The 24697-nt window shown below is 42.5% G+C and overlaps 1 protein-coding gene across 2 annotated transcripts in view; it reads right to left on the bottom strand.

The window, feature by feature from the left end:
- Positions 1-24391, bottom strand: part of LOC106561879 (lactoylglutathione lyase) — a 42853-nt gene extending 18462 nt beyond the window's left edge. The window contains exons 1-3 of one of the 2 annotated variants that reach the window (XM_045688933.1): positions 23961-24391; positions 3944-4050; positions 3292-3432 (exon numbers count right to left, since the gene is read on the bottom strand). In XM_045688933.1, coding sequence (XP_045544889.1) covers positions 3292-3432; positions 3944-4050; positions 23961-24029 — 317 coding nt within the window. In that variant the 5' untranslated portion in view covers positions 24030-24391. The remainder of the gene's footprint in view (positions 1-3291; positions 3433-3943; positions 4051-23960) is intronic. The other variant, XM_014126156.2, reaches the window with a different exon arrangement.
- Positions 24392-24697: the final 306 nt, after the last annotated feature.

Genomic DNA, 24697 nt, shown 5'->3' with positions numbered 1-24697 from the left:
GCACCACGTGCTCTCACCACTGGTGTCCCCCAGGGCTCTGTTCTAGGCCCTCTCCTATTCTCGCTATACACCAAGTCACTTGGCTCTGTCATATCCTCACATGGTCTCTCCCATCATTGCTATGCAGACGACACACAATCTTCTCCTTTAACCCCCTTCTGATAACCAGGTGGCTAATCGCATCTCTGCATGTCTGGCAGACATATCAGTGTGGATGACAGATCACCACCTCAAGCTGAACCTCGGCAAGACGGAGCTGCTCTTCCTCCCGGGGAAGGACTGCCCGTTCCATGATCTCGCTATCACGGTGGACAACTCCATTGTGTCCTCCTCCCAGAGTGCTAAGAGCCTCGGCGTGACCCTGGACAACACCCTGTCGTTCTTCGCTAACATCAAGGCGGTGACCCGATCCTGTAGGTTCATGCTATACAACATTCGCAGAGTACGACCCTGCCTTACACAGGAAGCGGCGCAGGTCCTAATCCAGGCACTTGTTATCTCCCGTCTGGATTCTTGCAACTCCCTGTTGGCGGGGCTCCCTGCCTGTGCCATTAAACCCCTACAACTCATACAGAACACCGCAGCCCGTCTGGTGTTCAACCTTCCCAAGTTCTCTCATGTCACCCCGCTCCTCCGCACACTCCACTGGCTTCCAGTTGAAGCTCGCTTCTGCTACAGGACCATGGTGCTTGCCTACGGAACTGTGAGGGGAACGGCACCTCCAGGCTCTGATCAGGCGCTACACCCAAACAAGGGCACTGCGATCATCCACCTCTTGCCTGCTGGCCCCCCTACCTCTGCGGAAGCACAGTTCCCGCTCAGCCCAGTCAAAACTGTTCGCTGCTCTGGCACCCCAATGGTGGAACAAGCTCCCTCACGACGCCAGGACAGCGGAGTCAATCACCACCTTCCGTAGACACCTGAATCCCCACCTCTTTAAGGAATACCTGGGATAGGATAAAGTAATCCTTCTAACCCCCCCCCCCCTTAAAAGATTTAGATGCACCATTGTAAAGTGGTTGTTCCACTGGATATCATAAGGTGAATGCACCAATTTGTAAGTCGCTCTGGATAAGAGCGTCTGCTAAATGACTTAAATGTAAATGTATGCCAATGCCATTACAAAATGTAATGCTTCTGACCGAAAGAGTTAACTATGGGCCTAATGTCATCAATATATACTTGGATGGATTGGATGCATAGTTGTCTAGCTGTAGCTAGTTGTCTAGTAATATTGTCGATCATCAGGTATTCAAGTAAAACACCTGCACGCACCTGATAAACAGCTGATTTAACAATGATAAATCAACAGATACAGTGCATTCGGAAAGTATTCAGACCCCTTCCCCTTTGCCACATTGTTACGTTACAACCTTATCTAAAACGGATGAAATACATTTTTTCCTCAATCTACACACAATACCCCATAATGACAAAGCGAACAGCTTTTTAGAAATGTTTGCAAATGTATTAAGAACAAAAAACAGATACCTTGTTTACATAAGTATTCAGATCCTTTACTAAGACTCAAAATTGAGCTCAGGTGCATCCAGTTTCCATTGATCACCCTTGAGATGTTATTACAACTTGATTGGACTCTACATGTGGTAAATTCAATTGATTGGATATGATTTGGAAAGGCACACACCTGTCTATACAAAGGTCCCACAGTTGACAGTGCACGTCAGAGCAAAAACCAAGCCATGAGGTTGAAGGAATTGTCTGTTGAGCTCCAAGACAGGATTGTGTCGAGGCACAGATCTGGGGAAGGGTACCAAAACATTTCTGAAGGTCTCCAAGAACACAGTGGCCTTCATCATTCTTAAATGGAAGATGTTTCGAACCACCAAGACTCTTCCTAGAGCTGGCCGCCCAGCCAAACTGAGCAATCAGGGGAGAAGGGCCTTGGTCAGGGAGGTGACCAAGAACCAGATGGTCACTGACCGAGCTCTAGAGTTCCTCTGTGGAGATGGTTGTCCTTCTGGAAAGTTCTCCCATCTCTGCATCTCAAGCCTTTATGGTAGAGTGGCCAGACGGAAGCCAATTAAAAAAAGGCACATGACAGCCCGCTTGGAGTTTGCCAAAAGGCACCTAAAGGGCTCTCAGACCATGAGAAACAAGATTCTCTGGTCTGACGAAAACAAGATTGAACTATTTGGCCTGAATGCCAAGCGTCACATCTAGGAAACCTGGCAACAACCCTACGGTAAAGCATGGTGGTGGCAACATGTTGTGGGGTTGTTTTTCAGCGGCAGGGACTGGGTCTAGTCAGGATCGAGGGAAAAATGAACGAAGCAAAGTACAGAGAGATCCTTGATGAAAACCTGCTCATAACCTCAGACTGGGGCAAAGGTTAACCTTCCAACAACACAATGACCCAAAGCACACAGTCAAGACAACGCAGGAGTGGCTTCGGGGAAAGTCTAAATGTTCTTAAGTGGCCAAGCCAGAGCCCAGACTTGAACCCAATCAAACTTCTGTGGAGCGACGCTCCCCATCCAACCTGACAGAGCTTGAGGGGATCTGCAGAGAAGAATGGGACAAACTCCCCAAATTCAGGTGTGCCAAGCTCGACAGCGTCATACCCAAAAAGACTCGAGGTTGTAATTGCTGCCAAAAGGTGCTTCAACAAAGTACTGAGTAAAGGGTCTGAATACATCTGTAAATGTGATATTTCAGATTTACCAGTTTTTGCTTTGTCATTATGGGGTATTATGTGTAGAGCGAGGGAAAAATGTACTTCATTTTAATATAAGGCTGTAACGTAACAAAATGTGGAAAAAGTCAAGGGGTCTGAATACTTTCCGAATGCACTGTACATCTAATGCATTGGAATAAAGGCTATTTTTATCAAGGACGCATGTCAAACAAATGGTGAAAATGAAAATCTCAGCCGAGGCAAAAAAATAAATAATCTGCACTACTGAATGGACATCCCCGCCACATAAATAAAATGGTTTAAACCATGACAGAGAGGTGGGGGTGTTCGGTTCATTTTCATATTTACCACTGCATTTTCAACAAATAGGAGAATGGTTAAATTGGAATTATTTAGGAGATCCCCCAGTTTTACTTTTGTTGCATTTAGGGGAGCCAACGTCTCCTTCAGGGGAGTTGAGCCCCCCTGGCTCCTCTGATAATTCACACCATGCCAGCATTAACAACCATTTCAAGGATATCTCTAGGACTGGAGTAAGAGTAGCCTATCATAGACCTTCTGATCATGCCCAGGTCTCTTGTGAAGAGTGAGGAGCGCTATTGCCTATCGCCCAAAATCCAAAGCGGCCTTACTGGGTGAGCTCAATGGTGGCTCGTCTGGAGAAGGTCCAGGCCGTTCTTTCTTTCACGTCGCCAGGGATCTCCTTCTTGTCCTCGTAACCCAGGAAGTAAAGGGAGAAGTGCATGGAGGGGAAGTCAAACTTTTGGAGTAACCTTGAGGGAAGGGACATAAAAAAGTTACCCGTGTTGTATGACTGCATTTGAGGAGAAACAGCACTACATATTGGAAAATGACAAAGTATCTGCTCTATTGACGCGTCAGGAGGATTGTAGTGTTTTACCATTTGCTTATTGCCAGTCAGTAGTCTCATGAACCAGCCTGACAGCTGCGCTCAATACATGTGCCACGTGTTGAGCACAGAGTTCAGGCTGGTTTCAGGGTTATGCCATTTGTTTAATACTTTAGCCAACTTGTCATCTTCATTCCAAGAAGTGCAGGACCAGTCAGGTACCAAAGCTAGCTTATCGTAGCATTTAAGTAACTGTCAAGTTAGTAAATAAGTGCCTCCAGCTCGTTCTATTTCTATTACTGCTCGTCAATTTACTGGTTAAAACTTTTGCATAAAATTAATCTAGTTAAAGCTTTATTTGAAAGAGTAGAGGTACTGTATTTCTTGTGATCCAATGACCAGACAACATTGGTGGGGCTACGGTTGGCACTCACGTCATTCCCATGATCCGGGTATAGAAGTCCAAGGATTTCACTGGATCCTTCACCCTCAGCATGGTCTGCTGCATCATGAAATCCTGGAACACCAAGAATTCCCAATTCTAGGAATTATTCTTAATTGTAGGACTCATGTTTCACCTCAAAAAGTAGTGAGCATTGAAAGAAAAACAGGTACACCTGTAAATTCAGGGTGGCAACTTGATTTCCTTCAATAATCATTCATGCTTGCTGACGTGTTTTGGAGCAAACATCCTCCTAACAACAATGATCTAAGATGAATCATTATGTTTCAGTACAGTAATGGGAGTCAAACGTTGTACATTCCGAAACAGTCGTGCTTTGCAGGATTTGTCATACTGTCCTAAATAAATAATGTTTTTGTTTTGTACACTGGGCCTTTAAATACTTTTATATTAGAGGGCCAATACAGCTGTCTGCAGCTCAGGCAACCCCCATCCTTTTAACAGCAGGACACTGTAAAGGCCTTTATCACTCTGAAGATTATGAATTGGGCTGTTTGAGAAGGTTTGAATCCTAAGCAACCTGCCTACATACATAAGTGCAATACCAACACAGCTACTGTAGTAGGCCAAAGCTGTATGCTGGAAAACCTCGGTGATTATGCAACATAATATAGCAATAAAAGTAGACTTAAACAATAATGACAAATGTGTCAAATAATGTAGATAATATTAAATCAATACTAACAGCTGATTTTCCACTGGGAAGCGAAAAACATGAACGTGTACCTTATAGTTTACTGAAGAAAGGACTAGTACTACATTACCTGTAAATAAAACTGAGTTAGAACAAAAACATTTTTTTTTTTAATGTACAACCACACGTACATTCATCAGATAGTCAACTTTGGAAATATAACTCAAGGATGGCCACAATTGCTTTTGACAAGCTACAGGTTTATACAGGCTTTTTTGTTCAAGCCCAGTTCTAACCACACCAAAATGATGGTCTCGTTGAAGAGCTGAAGTCTTGACGAACAGCTGAGTGGTAGAATCAGGTGCGGTAGCACTGGGCTTGAACAGAAAAGCCTGCATACCGCTGTGGATCATCAAGAGCAATGTTGTTAACTCCTGGTACAAAACACTGCAACAAAACTGCTGAGAAACACCTGTAAAATAGTAATTAAATGTGTACAACACTTTTGAACAATTAGACTTATTTACAAATCTGAAATTGGACAAGTGCTCTAAATCCTTGAATAAAGAACTTCAGCTACAAAAATGTCCTAAATAATGTAGTACTGTCCTAAATAATGTAGTAAACAGCTGTCCAACTCAAGTAAAAGAGCACATGGCCTCATTTATAAATGGCAGCATAAATATGAAAACAGGTGGGAGAACTCAGATTTGGAACATAACATACATTTTAAGTATTGATAGTGTACAAAAGTACCATGTGTACCTCGAGCATTTGAATTGGCATAAAGAGAATTTATTCTTGATCTGAAAATCTGGTCGGAGACGCCGTATGGATGGTGTGATGCAATTGCGAAGCCTCCGGAGGCATAGCCAGATAGCCCTGACTTCTGCAGAGGCCAAAACAACGCAAATGCTGCATGGCCAATGTAGACATGGAAATGACCATGTAGCGCCTTTAAGGGTGCGTTCCTAAAATTGCCTCCAGTGTGTCAGAGTGCGCTCTGTGCTGTTAGGAAATTTAGAGCTTAGTCAGATTTTCTGTTCGTAAATTCAAAGCGTTTTGCTCTGAGTGTTCAGAGTGCACACTGGACGCTCTGGCCGAGGAGTCGGGTTGATGCGAGTGTTCTGACCTCACGAAGGCAATCATGAGCCCAAACGGGCTAAAGTTGCCTAGCTACTAGTTAGGCTGTTTTCATGTTATCCAGAGCATTAGTGACCAACTGTGCTGCTTGCAACAATTTAATTCCGTTTTTTTGATACCCTTCACTGACACTTCCCATATTCAACAGGTGTTGCGCGTTAGTCAACTCACCAGTTATTTATAAAAAATATATACAAAATTGCCTTTATTTAACCAGGTAGGCCAGTTGAGAACAAGTTCTCATTTACAACTGCGGCCTGGCCAAGATAAAGCAAAGCAGTGCGACAAAAACACCAGAGTTACACATGGGATAAACAAACATACAGTCAATAACACAATAGAAAAATCTGTATACAGTGTGCAAATGAAGTAAGGAGGAAAGGCAATAAACAGGCCAATAGTGGCGAAGTAATTACAACTTAGCAATTTACACTGGAGTGATATGTGCAGATGAGGATGTGCAAGTAGAAATACTGGTGTGCAAAACAGCAGAAAAAAAGACAAAAATAACAGGAATGAGGTAGGTAGTTGGATGGGCTATTTACAGATGGGCTGCGTACAGCTGTAGCGATCGGTAAGCATCAGCTGTCAGAGCAGCTTAAAGTTAGTGAGGGAGATTTAAGTCTCCAACTTCAGTGATTTTTGCAATTTGTTCCAGTCATTGGCAGCAGAGAACTGGAAGGAAAGGCGGCCAAAGGAGGGGTTGGCTTTGGGGATGACCAGTGAAATATACAGTTGAAGTCAGAAGTTTACATACACTTAGGTTGGAGTCATTAAAACTTGTTTTTCAACCACTCCACAAATTTCTTGTTAACAAACTGTAGTTTTGGCAAGTCGGTTAGGACATCTACTTTGTGCATGACAAGTAATTTTTCCAACAATTGTTTACAGACAGATTATTTCACTGTATCACAATTCACTAAGTTGACTGTGGCTTTAAACAGCTTGGAAAATTCCAGAAAATGATGTCATGGCTTTAGAAGCTTCTGATAGGCTAATTGACATCATTTGAGTCAATTGGAGGTGTACCTGTGGATGTATTTCAAGGCCTACCTTCAAACTCAGTGCCTCTTTGCTTGACATCACGGGAAAATCAAAAGAAATCAGCCAAGACCTCAGAAATAAAAATGTGCAGACCTCCACAAGTCTGGTTCACCCTTGGGAGCAATTTCCAAATGCCTGAAGGTACCACGTTCATCTGTACAAACAATAGTACGCAACTATAAACACCATGGGACCACGTAGCCGTCATACCGCTCAGGAAGGATACGCGTTCTGTCTCCTAGAGATGAACGTACTATGGTGTGAAAAGTGGAAATCAATGGTGGTGATCCTAACTGACCTAAAACAGGGAATTGTTACTAGGATTAAATGTCAGGAATTGTGAAAAACTGAGTTTAAATGTATTTGGCTAAGGTGTATGTAAACTTCGACGTCAACTGTACCTGCTGGAGCATGTGCTACGGGTGGCATTTGCTATGATGACCAGTGAGCTGAGAGAAGGCGGAGCTATACCTAGCAAAGACTTAGATGACCTGTTGCCAGTGGGTTTGGCGACGAATATGTAGCGAGGACCAGCCAACGACAGCATACAGGTCGCAGTGGTGGGATGTATATGGGGCTTTGGCGACAAAACAGATGGCACTGTAATAGACTGCACCCAATTTGCTGAGTAGTGTGTGGGAGGCTAATTTGTAAATGACATTGAAGTCAAGGGTCAGTAGGATAGTCAGTTTAACCAGAGTAAATTTGGCAGCATGAGTGAAGGAGGCTTTGTTGTGAAATAGGAAGCCGATTCTAGATTTAATTTTGGATTGGAGATGCTTAATGTGAGTCTGGAAGGAGAGTTTACAGTCTAACCAGACACCTAGGTATTTATAGTTGTCCACATATTCTAAGTCACAACCGTCCAGAGTAGTGATGCTAGTCGGGAGGGCGGGTAGCCATCGGTTGAAGAGCATGCATTTCTTTCACTAGCATTTAAGAGCAGTTGGAGGCCACGGAAGGAGTGTTGTATGGCATTGAAGCTTGTTTGGAGGTTTGTTAACAGTGTCCAAAGGGCCAGATGTATACAGAATGGTGTCGTCTGCGTAGAGGTGGATCAAATAATCACCCAGAGCAAGAGCAACATCATTGTTATATACAGAGAAAAGAGGCGTCCCGAGAACCCTGTGGCACCTCCATAGAGACTGCCAGAGGTCCGGACAACATGCCCTCTGATTTGACACACTGAACTCTATCAGAGAAGTAGTTGGTGAACCAGGCGAGGCAGTCAGAGAAACCATGGCTGTTGAGTCTGCCGCTAAGAATACGGTGATTGACAGAGTCGAAAGCCTTGGCCAGGTCGATGAAGACGGCAGTACAGTACTGCCTATTATCGATGGCGGTTATGATACCGTTTAGGACCTTGAGCGTGACTGCGGTGCACCTGTGACCGGCTCGGAAACCAGATTGCATAGCGGAGAAGGTACGGTGGGATTCAAAATGGTTAGTGATCTGTTTGTTCACTTGGCTTTATAGGTCTGTAACAGTTTAGGTCTAGAGAGTGTCTCCCCTTTGAAGAGGGGGATGATCACGGACGCTTTTCAATCTTTAGGAATCTCAGACGATACGTAAGAGAGGTTGAACAGACTAGTAATAGGGGTTACAACAATGGTGGGTGATTTGTAGGGATCCAGATCGTGCAGCTCTTTCAGAACATCAGCTATCTGGATTTGGGTGAAGGAGAAGCTGGGGGGGGGGGCAGCCAGGTGGAAAGCATGGCCAGCCATAGAGAAATACTAATTCAAATTCTCAATTATTGTGGATTTATCAGTGGTGACAGTGTTTCTTAGTCTCAGTGAAGTGGGCAGCTGGGAGGAGGTACTCTTATTCTCTACAGTGTCCCAAAACTTTTTGGAATTAGTGCTGCAGGATGCAAATTTGTTTGAAAAAGCCAGTCCTTGATTTCCTAACTGACTGTGCGTATTGGTTCCTGACTTCCCTAAAAAGTTGCATATCGCGGGGACTAATCGATGCTAGTGCAGTACGCCACAGGGTGTTTTTGTGCTGGTCAAGGGCAGTCAAGTCTGGAGTGAACCAAGGGCTATATCTGTTCTTAGTTCTACATTTTTTGAAAGGGCCATGCTTATTTAAGTGAGGAAAGCACTTTTAAAGAACAACCAGGCATCCTCTACTGACGGGATGAGGTCAATATCCTTCCAGGATACCCGGGCCAGGTCGAATAGGAAGGCCTGCGCGCAGAAGTGTTTTCGGGACCATTTGACAGTGATGAGGGGTGGTCGTTTGACCACGGACCCATAACGGACGCAGGCAATGAGGCAGTGATCGCTGAGCTCCTGGTTGAAAACAGCAGAGGTGCTAAAGCAGTGAATAAAGCAAACTTAGGGAGGAGGCTTCTGACGTTAACATGCATGAACCCAAGGCTTTTACGGTTGCAGAAGTCAGCAAATGAGAGCGCCTAGGGGACACACAGGGCCTGGGTTAACCTATACATCACCAGAGGAACAGAGGAGGAATAGGATGAGGGTATGGTAAAGGCTATAAGATCTGGTATTCTGGTCGCCATGTAGATTGTACATTTAGTTTTGTATTAGATTCTCTTTTGTATGTTTAACAAGCTTGCCATCTTGATGAATACCATTTATACTTCCTAGTTTAGAATTGTGAAGTAAAACATTTTCTAAATCTAGTTATCCTTTTGTCTGCATTGCCATTGACTTGACCGGCATTAGATTGAGTGGATGCCAAGAGCAGCGGCAACACCTCTGTTGCTTGTCTATTTGCTAAGAAATTCCAGTACAGATGTGGCAGTCAACAGGCAACAAGAAGCTATAGGAGATGAGTAAATAAATGGGAAAATGTAGTTAATGATTAATATGAAATCTATTATTCATGTCCATGTGCTAATTGCTCAAGTGTCTCATATCCCACTCCGTTGCCAGTAACATTGCCTAAAAAATGTCCAATGTATCAAGGCCTTGAGAGCTGGTCTCTAGTAAGACACACCCTCACACTCTGCCACTTCAAACCCAAAGACTCTTAAGAGCCACCGAATACATTTTAATAAACGTGTCGGGAGGGGGCCGTCTAAACTATTAACTTGTTATGGATAGGGGGCAGTATTTTCACAGCCGGATAAAAAAAAATGTAGCCGATTTAATCTGGTTATTACTCCTGCCCAGAAACTAGAATATGCATATAATTATTGGCTTTGGATAGAAAACACTCCAAAGTTTATAAAACTGTTTGAATGGTGTCTGTGTATAACAGAACTCAAATGGCAGGCCAAAACCTGAGAAGATTCTGTACAGGAAGTACCCTGTCTGACCATTTCTTGGCCTTCTTTGTCATCTCTATCCAAAACAGAGGATCTCTGCTGTAACGTGACACTTTCTAAGGCTCCCATAGGCTCTCAGAAGGCGCCAGAACATTGAATGATGACTCTGCAGTCTCTGGCTGAAAAACAGTAGCGCATTTGGATAGTGGTCGATCAGAGAACAATGAGACGGGTGCGCGCGTGAACGTGAAGAGGCCATTTTACATTTTCACTCTTTGAACGAAAACAACTACTCCCGGTCAGAATATTATCGCTATTTTACGAGAAAAAAAAACGCATAAAAATGTATTTTAAACAGCGTTTGACATGCTTTGAAGTACGGTAATGGAATATTTTGAATTTTTTTGTCACGAAACGCGCCGGCGCGTCACCCTTCGGATAGTGTCTTGAACGCACGAACAAAACGCCGCTATTTGGATATAACTATGGATTATAGTAGAACTCATGGGAGTGCATTCTGACAAAGAACAGCAAAGGTAACAGCAAAGGTAATCCAATTTTGCTTATAGTAAATCTGAGTTTGGTGAGTGTCAAAATAGCTAGCCTGTGATGGCCGGGCTATCTACTCAGAATATTGCAAAATGTGCTATCACCGAAAAGCTATTTTAACCTCTTGGGGCTAGGTGGGACGCTAGCGTGCCACCTGTGGTGCACTCCATCAACAGCAGGTGCATTTCAAGAGCGGCAAATTTGAATCCAAATAAATGTCAAAATTCAAATTTTTCAAAAATACAACTATGTTACACCATTTGAAAGATAAACATCTCCTTAATCTAACCACGTTTTACGATTTCAAAAAGGTTTTACGGCGAAAGCATAAATTTAGAGTATGTTAGGACAGTACATTTACAAGAGTTGTGTGTAATGTTTTGTCAAGTCAAAGACAGGGTCACCAAAACCATAAAACCAGCTAAAATGATACACTAACCTTTTACAATCTCCATCAGATGACACTCCTAGGACATTATGTTAGACAATGCATGCATTTTTAGTTCTATCAAGTTCATATTTATATACAAAAACAGCGTTTTACTATGGCATTGATGTTGAGGAAATCGTTTCCCTCCAATAACCGGCAGTCAAGTCAGCGTCACAAATTAAATAATTAAAATTAGAAAACATTGGTAAAATATTATATTGTCATTTAAAGAATTATAGATTTACATCTTTTGAACGCAATCAACTTGCCAGATTTAAAAATAACCTTACTGGGAAATCACACTTTGCAATAATCTGAGCACTGCGCCCAGAAAAATACGGCGTTGCGATACAGACTAGACGTCATGTTGGGGAGATCTAAAATCGAAAATACTATGTAAATAATCCATTACCTTTGATTCTCTTCATCAGATGTCACTTCCAGGTATCACAGGTCCATAACGAATGTAGTTTTGTTCAAAAAAGCTCATCATTTATGTCCAAAAATCTCCGTCTCGTTAGCACATGATGTAAGCCAGCCGGACTTCTCGTCATGAACGAGGGGAAAAAAATATATTTCCGTTCGTTCAAACATGTCAAACGTTGTATAGCATAAATCATTAGGGCCTTTTTAACCAGAACATGAATAATATTCAAGGTGGACGAATGCATAGCCTTTTATAACGTATTGGAACGAGGGTACCCAACATGAAGTAGCGCGCCAGGTGTCTAATGGGACATCACCGTTCCATGGCTCTTGTTCGGTCAGATCTCCCTCCAGAAGACTCAAAACACTTTGTAAAGGCTGGTGACATCTAGTGGAAGCAATAGGAAGTGCCAAAATATTCCTAAACCCCTGTGTTTTTCAATGGGATAGGTTTAAAGTCAATACAACACATCAGGTATCCACTTCCTGTCAGAAAATGTCTCAGGGTTTTGCCTGCCAAATGAGTTCTGTTATACTCACAGACACCATTCAAACAGTTTTGGAAACTTTAGAGTGTTTTCTATCCATATATAATAAGTATATGCATATTCTAGTTACTGGGTAGGATTAGTAACCAGATTAAATCGGGTACATTTTTTTTATCCAGACGTGCAAATGCTGCCCCCTAGACCCAACAGGTTAAAAATCGGACACCGCGATTGCATAAAGGAGTTCTGCATCTATAATTCTTACAATAATTATGCTTTTTGTGAACGTTTATCGTGAGTAATTTAGTAAATTGTTAGCAAATTCCCTGGAAGTTTGCGGGGGGGTATGCTAGTTCTGAACGTCACATGCTAATGTAAAAAGCTGGTTTTTGATATAAATATGAACTTGATTGAACAAAACATGCATGTATTGTATAACATAATGTCCTAGGAGTGTCATCTGATGAGGATCAAAGGTTAGTGCTGCATTTAGCTGTGGTTTTGTTTTTTGTGACATATGCTAGCTTGAAAAAATGGGTGTCTGATTATTTCTGGCTGGGTACTCTGCTGACATAATCTAATGTTTTGCTTTCGTTGTAAAGCCTTTTTGAAATCCGACAGTGTGGTTAGATAAAGGAGAGTCTTGTCTTTAAAATGGTGTAAAATAGTCATATGTTTGAAAAATTGAAGTTTTTGGATTTGAGGAGTTTGTATTTCGCACCACGCCCTATCGTTGGATATTGGAGCGGTGTTCCGCTAGCGGAACGTCTAGATGTAAGAGGTTAACGAAAGAATGGTCAAAACATCTAATTTTGTTTTCTTTTGATTGCACGCTGCTGCAACCTGATTGAATATCATTTTTTATTATTCTGTACGTAAATCCATTGTAAACCAAAATACAACATTTGGTATGATATATTAACTGTGGATGTCCATCATCCATTTCTCATATGTTACATATTTCCAATGCACACGATAAGAATTTCCATTTGTGGCCAACGCTAATGTTAGCTAGGCTAGGGTTTAGGTTAGAAGTTACATTAAAGGGTTGGGGGAAGGGTCAGCTAACATGCTAAGTATTTGCCAAGTAGTATGTAGTTGCAATAAAAGTAGTTTCAAAGTTTGTAATTAGCTAAAATGTTAAAGTTGTCCATGATGCGATTTGAACATTCAAATCTCATGGTTGCTAGACACTTTACACATCTAGAGTATGAGACCAGACTGGCAAAAAGCATGTCCTGCAAGCAATGATTCTGATGTTGTTTTACCCTGGTGCACCATTGACAGCCGACTACATTTTACTTGTGCATGGCGATTTAAAATTCTCTGTGAACACACTTTAAAAAGTAACTTGACACTGTTGATCAGTCAGCACAAATTTGGATTATAATGACAAGACTGCAGGAGAGAGTTTACGTTGGAGATGGAATTTATTCTACACATGTCTGAAACAGCGATGCTGTAAGTCTGGTAAGTTGATGCTAGCATGCACAACTGAGGTTCTGTTTACATGTGCATCTGGGGTTCAACCATTTACTGTATGGGGTTCATAACTATCTTACAATTGGTTCTCGGCTATGGTTTGTGTGGTCTTGGTTCTTAGTCGAGGAAATGTAATGTAACCTGCAGTGTTTGTCCTGTCTGAAATCTGGCTACCTCCTATTACCGTAGCTTGGTCTGTGCAATGCAAATGAACGTGAGCAACATGGCAGTTAGCTAGTTTAAAACCACCAAACTTTGGTTATGTTTTGTGTAAGAAATATATTGTAGTGCATACACGTTAGCTAACATTACCTAGCTAGCTATCACAGCTTATTTGTTTGTGCTCCGATTACAGGCAAGTGTCTAGATCAGCAGTTTACACACGGCTTCAGCCTTAATATGAAAAAACTTATTTGGCAAAATAACAAGATTTCTTCTGATTAACTTTTTTTTAACCTTTATTTAACTAGGTAAGCTAGTTGAGAACAAGTTCTCATTTACAACTGCGACCTGGCCAAGATAAAGCAAAGCAGTGCGACAGACACGACAACAGAGTTACATGGAATAAACAAGCGTACAGTCAATAACACAATAAAAAATAAGAAAGTCTATATACAGTGTGTGCAAATGGCATGAGGAGGTATAGCAATAAATAGGCCATAGTAGCAAAGTAATTACAATTTAGCAGATTAACACTGGAGTGATAGATGAGCAGATGGTGTGTAAGTAGTGATACTGGTGTGCAAAAGAGCAGCAAAGTAAATAAAACAATATGGGGATGAGGTAGGTAGATTGGGTGGGCTCTTCACAGATGGACTATGTACAGCTGCAAACGATTGGTTAGCTGCTCAGATAACTGATGTTTAAAGTTAGTGAGGGAAATGTAAGTCTCCAGCGATTTTTGCAATTCGTTCCAGTCACTGGCAGCAGAGAACTGGAAGGCGGCCAAAGGAGGTGTTGGCTTTGGGGCATCTGCCATGGAGCCCAGTTTCCTAATATTACCATATTTCCCAGAGGCTTTCTGTAATTTTGATGTAGTCGTGAAAAAAACAGGCTTTATTTTGGGGCATTTTTCGTACCCTGCCAGCTCCTAACAGTTCTATTGAGCACCATGGCACCAACTCGCCTTCCGAACATTCTATTCCCAGCGCATTGTTCTGCGCCACAATGCCAGCTTTGCTATTGCTGGCAATTAGACCTGCCCACGTTAACATTGTCGTCTTACCTCATGTAACTTATTATTAACAAGGTTACGACTACTTGCTGTAGTGGCTCGATGCTGGTTGATTTGACTTTCAATGCAATAGGAAAATGTGTTTTTCCTCGACCATAGGTTACTGAATTAATGATATAGTAATAATAAACAATCATTATAGTAACCTGTTAAAATTATGTTTCAGTCCTTCCACTTGCATTAGCAGCGTGAAAAGGGACAGAAAAAAAAAGCAAGTGCGGAGTTTCTATGAGGGTGAAGGGTGGGGTTAGGGGGTGCTTCCAGGGATTAGTAACATTCATAAATTTCATTTGTGGTCTTATACTGCCATCTATTGGAAATATTTAGCAGTACCATAAAAAAAATATATACTGATCATATCATCAACAAGTTTCTAAAGCCAAGAAAACGAATACATGTATAGTAATCCTTACTGAAGTAATAATTACTCAGAATTGCAAGATATAAAATGTGTTACTTAATTTTCACTCGCAACCATAAAATAGCCATTTACAGCATAACAATGAACAATGGTCCATATACCCATAAACAAAAAAACATATAAAAAAAAATGAAGTTACCTTAACTTAAGATGGGTATCTGCCAAAGTAAGACCCTCTTAAAGAGCCAATCAGCAGTTGAAACAATAAAAAAGTGCTCTCCCGGCCCTGTTTGGGTAAAAAGCTGGGATAGGGCTGGAGAAACGTAACCACTAAAATGTATAGACAGAGTTAAAAATGCACGGACTGACCATCCATGGTATGAAAATTATCCTTTTAACCATGTTTTGAGAATTGTGTTTTTTTTTCAATTTTTCTTTACTAACATCGGAGTTAACCAAGCTTGTATTTTGGGTTCTGATAGAGAACGACAGTTAACTTGTTATGGTTAGGGGCAGTATTTTCACGGCCGGATAAAAAAAACGTACCCGATTTAATCTGGTTATTACTCCTGCCCAGAAACTAGAATATGCATATAATTATTAGCTTTGGATAGAAAACACTCCAAAGTTTCTAAAACTGTTTCAATGGTGTCTGTGAGTATAACAGAACTCATATGGCAGGCAAAAACCTGAGAAGATTCCTAAACAGGAAGTGCCCGTCTGACCATTTGTTGGACTTCTATATCCTCTTTATCAATAACTGAGGATCTCTGCTGTAACGTGACACTTTCTACGGCTCCCATAGGCTCTCAGAAGCCCAGGAAAAACATTGAGTGATTACTCTGCAGTCTCAGGCTGAAAAACAGTAGCGCATTTCGGATAGTGGCCCATCTGAGACAATGAGTACGGGCGTGACACGTGAAGAGTCCATTTGACATTTTTCGTCTGTTTGAACGAAAACGACGACTCCCGGTCGGAATATTATCGCTATTTTACGAGAAAAAAAAAATTCGATAAAAATTGATTTTAAACAGCATTTGACATGCTTCGAAGTACGGTAATGGAATACTTTGAATTTATTGTCAGGAATGCACGCCGCGACACTGCTTTACTATTTCGGATAGTGTCTTGAACGCATACGAACAAAACGCCGCTATTCGGATATAACGATGGATTATTTTGGAACCAAACCAACATTTGGTTATTGAAGTAGATGTCCTGGGAGTGCATTCTGACGAAGAACAGCAGAAGGTAATGCCAATTTTTATAATAGTAAATATGAGTTTGGTGAGTGCCAAACTTGGCGGGTGTCTAAATAGCGAGCCCGTGATGGCCGGGCTATGTACTCAGAATATTGCAAAAATGTGCTTTCACCGAAAAGCTATTTTAAAATCGGACACCGTCGAGTGCATAGAGGAGGTCTGTATCTATAATTCTTAAAATAATTGTGCTTTTGTGAACGTTTATCGTGAGTAATTTAGTAAAATGTTAGCGAATTCCCCGGAAGTTAGTATGCTAGTTCTGAACGTCACATGCTAATGTAAAAAGCTGGTTTTTGATATAAATATGACCTTGATTGAACAAAACATGCATGTATTGTATAACATAATGTCCTAGGAGTGTCATCTGATGAAGATCATCAAAGGTTAGTGCTGCATTTAGCTGTGGTTTTGGATTTTGTGACATTATATGCTAGCTTGAAAAATGGGTGTCTGATTATTTCTGGCTGGGTACTCTGCTGACATAATCTAATGTTTTGCTTTCGCTGTAAAGCCTTTTTGAAATTCGACAGTGTGGTTAGATAAAGGAGAGTCTTGTCTTTAAAATGGTGTAAAATAGTCATAGGTTTGAAAAATTGAAGTTTTCGGATTTGAGGACTATGTATTTCGCGCCACGCCCCATCATTGGATATTGGAGCGGTGTTCCGCTAGCGGAACGTCTAGATGTAAGAGGTTAAACTAGGCTCAGAAGGGATTTATTTTATTTTCAAAATCAAATGGGTAGAAATCATTAATAAGTTAAAATGGAAATTATACATATACACACACACGTTCAAAAGTTATATAACACCTACTCATTCAAGGATTTTTCTATATTTTTACTATTTTCTACATTGTAGAATAATAGTGAAGACAACCAAATTAGTAACCAAAAAAAATAAATTACAAAAAAAAAAAAAAAAGTGTTAAACAAATCTAAATATTTTATGTTGGAGATTCTTCAAAGTAGCCACCCTTTGCCTTGATGACAGCTTTGCACTCTTGGCATTCTCTCAACCAGCTTCATGAAGTAGTCACCTGGAATGCATTTCAATGAACAGGTGTGCCTTGTTAAAAGTACATTTGTGGAATTTCTATCCTTCTTAATGTGTTTGAGCCAATTCGTTGTGTTGTGACAAGGTAGGGGTGGTACACAGAAGACAGTCTTTAACCAAATAAGGCTAAGTCCATATTATGGCAAGAACAGCTCAAATAAGCAAAGAGAAACAGTCCATCATTAAAGACATGAAGGTCAGTCAACACGGAAAACACGCAGTCGCAAAAACGCTATGATGAAACTGGCTGTCATGAGGACAGCCACAGGAATGGAAGACCCAGAGGTAAATCTGCTGCAGAGGGTAAGTTCATTAGAGTTAACTGCACCTCAGATTGCAACACAAATAAATGCGTCACGGAGCTCAAGTAACGGACACATCTTAACATTAACTGTTCAGAGGAGACTGCGTGAATCAGGCCTTCATGGTCAAATTGCTGCAAAGAAACCGCCACAAAAGGACAACAATAAGGAAAGACGTGCTTGGGCCAAGAAACCTGAGCAATGGACATTATACCAGTGGATATCTGCCCCTTGGTCTGATGAGTCCAAATGTGAGATTTGTGGCTCCAACCGCCATGTCTTTGTGAGACGTGGTGTGGGTGAACGGATGATCAAGGCATTTGTTTTTCCCAATGCGAGGAGGTGTCATGGTGTTGGCACACTTTGCTGGTGACAGTGTCTGATTTATTTAGAATTCAAGGCACACTTAACCAGCAGGGCTACCACAGCATTCTGCAACAATATGCCATACCATCTGGTTTGGGCTTAGTGGGACTATCATTTGTTTTTCAACAAGACAATGACCCAACACACCTCCAGGCTATGTAAGGGCCATTTGACCAAGAAGGAGAGTGATGGAGTGCTGTATCAGATGACCTGGCCTCCACAATCACCCGACCTCAACCCAATTGAGATGGTTTGGGATGAGTCAGACCGCAGAGTAAAGGAAAAGCAGCCAACAAGTGCTCAGCATATGTGGGAACTCCTTCAAGACTGTTGGAAAAGCATTCCAAGTGAAGCTGGGTGAGAGTGCCAAGAGTGTGCAAAGCTGTCATCAAGGAAAAGGGTGGCTACTTGGAAGAATCCAAAATATTTTGATTTGTTAAAAAAAATTATTTTTTTTTAGTTACTCCATGATTCCATATGTGCTATTTCATAGTTGATGCCTTCAGTATTATTCTACAATTTGAGTGAATTAGAGGTGTACCTGTGGATGTATTTCAAGGCCTACCTTCAAACTCCGTGCCTCTTTGCTTGGCATCATGGGAAAATCAAAAGAAATCAGCCAAGATCTCAGAAAAAAATTATACAAATTGTAGACCTCCACAAGTCTGGTTCATCCTTGGGAGCAATTTCCAAATGCCTGAAGGTACCACGTCCATCTGTACAAACAATAGTATGCAATATAAACAACATGGGACCACGCAGCCATCATACCGCTCAGGAAGGAGACGCGTTCTGTCTCCTAGAGATGAACGTACTGTGGTGTGAAAAGTGCAAATCAATCCCAGAACAACAACAAAGGACCTTGTGAAGATGCTGGAGGAAACGGGTACAAAATTATCTATATCCACAGTAAAACGAGTCCTATATCGACATAACCTGAAAAGCCGCTCAGCAAGGAAGAAGCCACTGCTCCAAAACCGCCATAAAAAAAGCCAGACTACTGTTTGCAACTGCACATGGAGACAAAGACAATACTTTTTGGAGAAATGTCTTCTGGTCTGATGAAACAAAAATATAACTGTTTGGCCATAATGACCATCTTTATGTTTGGAGGGAAAAGGGGGAGGCTTGCAAGCTGAAGAACACCATCCCAACTGTGAAGCATTGGGGTGGCAGCATCATTTTGTGGGGGTGCTTTGCTGCAGGAGGGACTGGTGCACTTCACAAAAGATGCCATCATGAGGCAGGAAAATTATGTGGATATATTGAAGCAACATCAGGACATCAGTCAGGAAGTTAAAGCTTGGTCGCAAATGGGTCTTCCAAATGGACAATGACCCCAAGCATACTTCCAAAGTTGTGGCAAACTGGTTTAAGGACAACAAAGTCAAGGTATTGGAGTGGCCATCACAAAGCCCTGACCTCAATCGTATAGGAAATGTGTGGGCAGAACTGAAAAAGCATGTGCGAGCAAGTAGGCCTACAAACCTGACTCAGTTACACCAGCTCTGTCAGGAGGAATGGGCCAAAATTCACCCAACTTATTGTGGGAAGCTTGTGAAAGGCTACCTGAAACATTTGACCCAAGTTAAACAATTTAAAGGCAATGCTACCAAATACTAATTGAGTGTATGTGACGAAAGAAATAAAAACTGAAATAAATCACTACTCCTATTCTGACATTTCACATTCTTAAAATAAAGTGGTGATCCTAACTGACCTAAGACAGGGAATTTTTACTTGGATTAAATGTCGTGAATTGTGAAATACTGAGTTTAAATGTATTTGGCTAAGGTGTATGTAAACTTCCGACTTTAACTGTGTGTGTGTGTGTGTGTGTGTGTGTGTGTGTGTGTATATATATATATATAGCGGGTGTAGCGAAATGCAGGTGTAGCAAAATGCTTGTTCCTAGCTTTAACAGTTCAGTAGTATCTAACAATTTACAACAGTACACAAAAATCATTGTAAAAGACTGGAAGAAAAATATAAATATTAGATTTAGTAAATGCCACTCCAACATTGCTCAAATACAATAGAATAGAATGCATATGAGATGAGAAAAGCAGTATGTAAACATATACTGCTCAAAAAAATGAAGGGAACACTTAAACAACAGTGTAACTCCAAGTCAATCACACTTCTGTGAAATCAAACTGTCCACTTAGGAAGCAACACTGATTGACAATAAATTTCACATGCTGTTGTGCAAATGGAATAGACAACAGATGTAAATTATAGGCAATTAGCAAGACACCCCGATAAAGGAGTGGTTCTGCAGGTGGTGACCATAGACCACTTCTCAGTTCCTATGCTTCCTGGCTGATGTTTTGGTCACTTTTGAATGCTGGGGGTGCTTTCACTCTAGTGGTAGCATGAGACGGAGTCTACAACCCACACAAGTGGCTCAGGTAGTGCAGCTCATCCAGGATGGCACATCAATGCGAGCTGTGGCAAGAAGGTTTGCTGTGTCTGTCAGCGTAGTGTCCAGAGCATGGAGGCGCTACCAGGAGACAGGCCAGTACATCAGGAGACGTGGAGGAGGCCGTAGGAGGGCAACAACCCAGCAGCAGGACCGCTACCTCCGCCTTTGTGCAAGGAGGAGCACTGCCAGAACCCTGCAAAATGACCTCCAGCAGGCCACAAATGTGCATATGTCTGCTCAAACGGTCAGAAACAGACTCCATGAGGGTGGTATGAGGGCCCGACGTCCACAGGTGGGGGTTGTGCTTACAGCCCAACACCGTGCAGGACGTTTGGCATTTGCCAGAGAACACCAAGATTGGCAAATTCAACACTGGCGCCCTGTGCTCTTCACAGATGAAAGCAGGTTCACACTGAGCACATGTGACAGACGTGACAGAGTCTGGAGATGCCGTGGAGAACGTTCTGCTGCCTGCAACATCCTCAAGCATGACCGGTTTGGCGGTGGGTCAGTCATGGTGTGGGGTGGCATTTCTTTGGGGGGGCCGCACAGCCCTCCATGTGCTCGCCAGAGGTAGCCTGACTGCCATTAGGTACCGAGATGAGATCCTCAGACCCCTTGTGAGACCATATGCTGGTGCTTTTGGCCCTGGGTTCCTCCTAATGCAAGACAATGCTAGACCTCGTGTGGCTGGAGTGTGTCAGCAGTTCCTGCAAGAGGAAGGCATTGATGCTATGGACTGGCCCGCCCGTTCCCCAGACCTGAATCCAATTGAGCACATCTGGGACATCATGTCTCGCTCCATCCACCAACGCCACGTTGCACCACAGACTGTCCAGGAGTTGGCGGATGCTTTAGTCCAGGTCTGGGAGGAGATCCCTCAGGAGACCATCCGCCACCTCATCAGGAGCATGCCCAGGCGTTGTAGGGAGGTCATACAGGCACGTGGAGGCCACACACACTACTGAGCCTCATTTTGACTTGTTTTAAGGACATTACATCAAAGTTGGATCAGCCTGTAGTGTGGTTTTCCACTTTAATTTTGACTGTGACTCCAAATCCAGACCTCCATGGGTTGATAAATTGGATTTCCACTGATTATTTTTGTGTGATTTTGTTGTCAGCACATTCAACTATGTAAAGAAAATCTTATTAAATACTTTTATCTAGGATGTGTTATTTTAGTGTTCCCTTTATTTTTTTGAGCAGTGTATTTAAAGTGGCCAGTGATTCCAAGTCTTTGCAGCAGCAGCCTCTAAGATGCAGGGTTGAGTAACCGTGTGGAAGCTGGCTAGTGATGGCCTTGAGTTAGAGACCGAAAAACAGCTTCTGTCCCAGCTTTCATGCACCTGTACCGACCTTGACTTCTGAACGATAGCGGGGTGAACAGGCCGTGGCTCAGGTGGTCGTTGTCCTTGATATGTTTGACCTCACTGTGACATCAGGTGCTGTATGTGTCCTGGAGGGCAGGTAGGTTACCAGGCGGTGATACAGCCCAACAGGATGCTCTCAATTGTGCATCTGTAAAAGTTTGTGAGGGTTTTAGGGGCCAAGCCCAATTTCTTCAGTCTCCTGAGTTTGAAGAGGCGCCGTTGCGCCTTCTTTGCCACACTGTCTGTGTGGGCCATTTCAGATCGTCAATGATGTGTACGCCAAGGAACTTGAAGCTTTCACCTTCTCCACTGCGGCCCCGTCAATGTGGATAGGGGCGTGCTCCCTCCGCTGTTTCCTGAAGTCCACAATCTGGTCCTTCGTTGTTGACGTTGAATGAGATTATTTTCCTGGTACCACTCACCTCCTCCCTGTATACTGTCTCGTAATTGTTGGTAATCAGGCCTACTGTTGTGTCGTCTGCAAACTTGATTGAGTTGGAGGCATGTGTGGCCACGCAGTCATGGGTGAAAAGGGAGTACAGGAGGGAGCTGAGCACGCACCCGTGTGGGGCCCCTGCGTTGAGGATCAGCGAAGTGGAGGTGTGGGAGCGGCCCGTCAGGAAGTCCAGGACCTAGTTGCACAGGACGGGGTTGATGAGCTATAGTGAATGAAAAGCATTCTTACATTGGTATTCCTCTTGTCCAGATGGGATAGGGCTGTGTGCAGGCATCATCTATTGGGGGGGTATGCAAATTGCAGTGGGTCTAGGGTGTCAGGTAAGGTGGAGCCTCAAAGGCACATCATGATGACAAATGAGTCCTATGGGGCGATAGTCATTTAACTCAGTTACCTTTGCTTTCTTTGGTACAGGAACAATGGTGGACATATTGAAGCAAATGGGGACAGCAGACTGGGATAGGGAGAGATTGAATATGTCAGGAAACAGCTGGTCTGCGCATGCTCTGAGGACACGTCTAGGGATGCTGCCTGGGCCGACATCTAGCCAATTTACATTTTTAGTCATTTAGCAGACGCTCTTATCCATACATTTTTTTTTTCTCCCTACTGGCCCCCGTGGGAATCGAACCCACAACCCTGGCGTTGCAAACACCATGCTCTACCAACTGAGCCACAGGGAATGTCAGCTCTCATCCGACTGGTATAACGTTACCTTTGCTAGATAATTTTTAAAAAAAGACACATTTATTGGCTAGCTAGCTAACTACTTGCCTGTTCGTTAGCTAGGTTAGCTTTCAGCTGACTGGTTTTAGCTAGTTACAGTCAGAGGCTAGCTGCTGTACTTTGTCCAAGCACGCTAACGTTAGCTAGCTAATCAAAATACCTGTTTGCATTTATTGATTGACCACAGTTAGCTATATACACAATAGCCTAGGCTTGTTCGCATACAATTCTTATGGGTGGCAGCGTGGTGCAAGCAGCTGTGTTGTTGCTGAGCAACCGATCTGGTGTTATATTACTTAGAAATGCTACAAAAAGGTAGCACGTCGTTCCTTAATGGCCAGAAATGTGCATGAGAACGAAGCATTTAAGTTATTTAAAAAAAACTGTTGCAACTACAAACACTGTAGATACGATTTTGTAATAGCATCATATATAGTCAAGTATCAGTAATACAGGGACGCTCTGGCCTACACAAGCGCTCAACACGGACTTGCTTATCACAGACCTAGGTCTGGCTGGCAAATAAACAAAAATACTAAAACAGCATCATTACATAACAGAAATATAGTAAAGTAAGTAAATGTAAAGCCTATCTATAAGTGTGTGTGTCAATTTCTATAGGAGAGTATGCAAAAAAAAATCTACTCTGAGTTCCTGTTTTGCAGTTGCATACACTAGCAGTGCTGGCAGAGGCACAACAAACATACATGGTCGGATGTACCCTTCCAAAGTCCAAATGTCACTTCGAAGTATAGAGTTTCATAGTCAGTAGCACTGCGGACGGTGTATCAGTAGAATGCACTAAGTCTATAAATAAGACGCAAACAGCAAGAGTAATTTCACTTTCGAAAACGTTGCATCTGGCAGAAGACGTTCACCTGCGCGTGAGCCCAGTTGTAAAACTATGAAACTGCATAACCGGCCTATGTGCCTAACTTTAGTATTGCGAGTTGCATTTGGGCAGAATTCAAGTGTGGGCTACTAGATATAGCTACTCACCTTCGTAAGTGGGTTTCCATCTTTGCAAGCTGCTGCCGCGGCCTCGTCTGATAACCCTTGGTCGGTCATTTTGCTTGGATATCTACCTCTAGAAGACCGAGGAGTGCTAGGTTGTTAGTGTGTGCGGTGAGCAGCAAGGCACGGCCACTGAAGTGAGGAAATAAAGAGCCACCTCCAAAAACTGCTCGACTGGGAGCGTCCAGCTATGTCAGTCAGGGCTCAACAGCTAAGCAACCGTTTAGAACGTGTTCTCACCACCATATATGGGAGTAGTGAGAGAAAGTCCAGTCGCGGGTAGTGGGAGAGGATGGAACTCAGTGAGACTGGGCCGACATTCTGCAAATTCTCTCATCTATGAAACATCTGATCTCAATACATTTTTATGTTCCCATAACTATAATATATTACGAACACAGTGGACTAAGTTTTATAGACTTGACGCTTTGCCAAAGTTTTAAAAAATGGTGTTGTTTAGAAAGAGTGCGAGGTCGAATTGAGTTTGTGCACACGCGCACTTCAGAAGAGGCGTTCACTAACGGAAATATGCAAATATATGCTACAACTCGCCAATAGGATCTCTAGCTCGTGCATGGCTTTGCCCACGTCCTTGCTTGTTCTGCCCACTCTGCTTAATTTGCTCCCACTGTAAACTACACAGATGAACTATCTTGGGTTAGTTATACATATCTTTGGCCACGTCGTATTATGTAAAACTGTACAGAAATTTAAAGCGCCGA

The sequence above is a fragment of the Salmo salar genome, chromosome ssa11 (genome assembly GCF_905237065.1).
Source record: "Salmo salar chromosome ssa11, Ssal_v3.1, whole genome shotgun sequence".
Classification (NCBI taxonomy): domain Eukaryota; kingdom Metazoa; phylum Chordata; class Actinopteri; order Salmoniformes; family Salmonidae; genus Salmo; species Salmo salar.
Note: the sequence above shows the minus strand (reverse complement) of the source record. Positions and strands in the feature narration are given on the sequence as shown.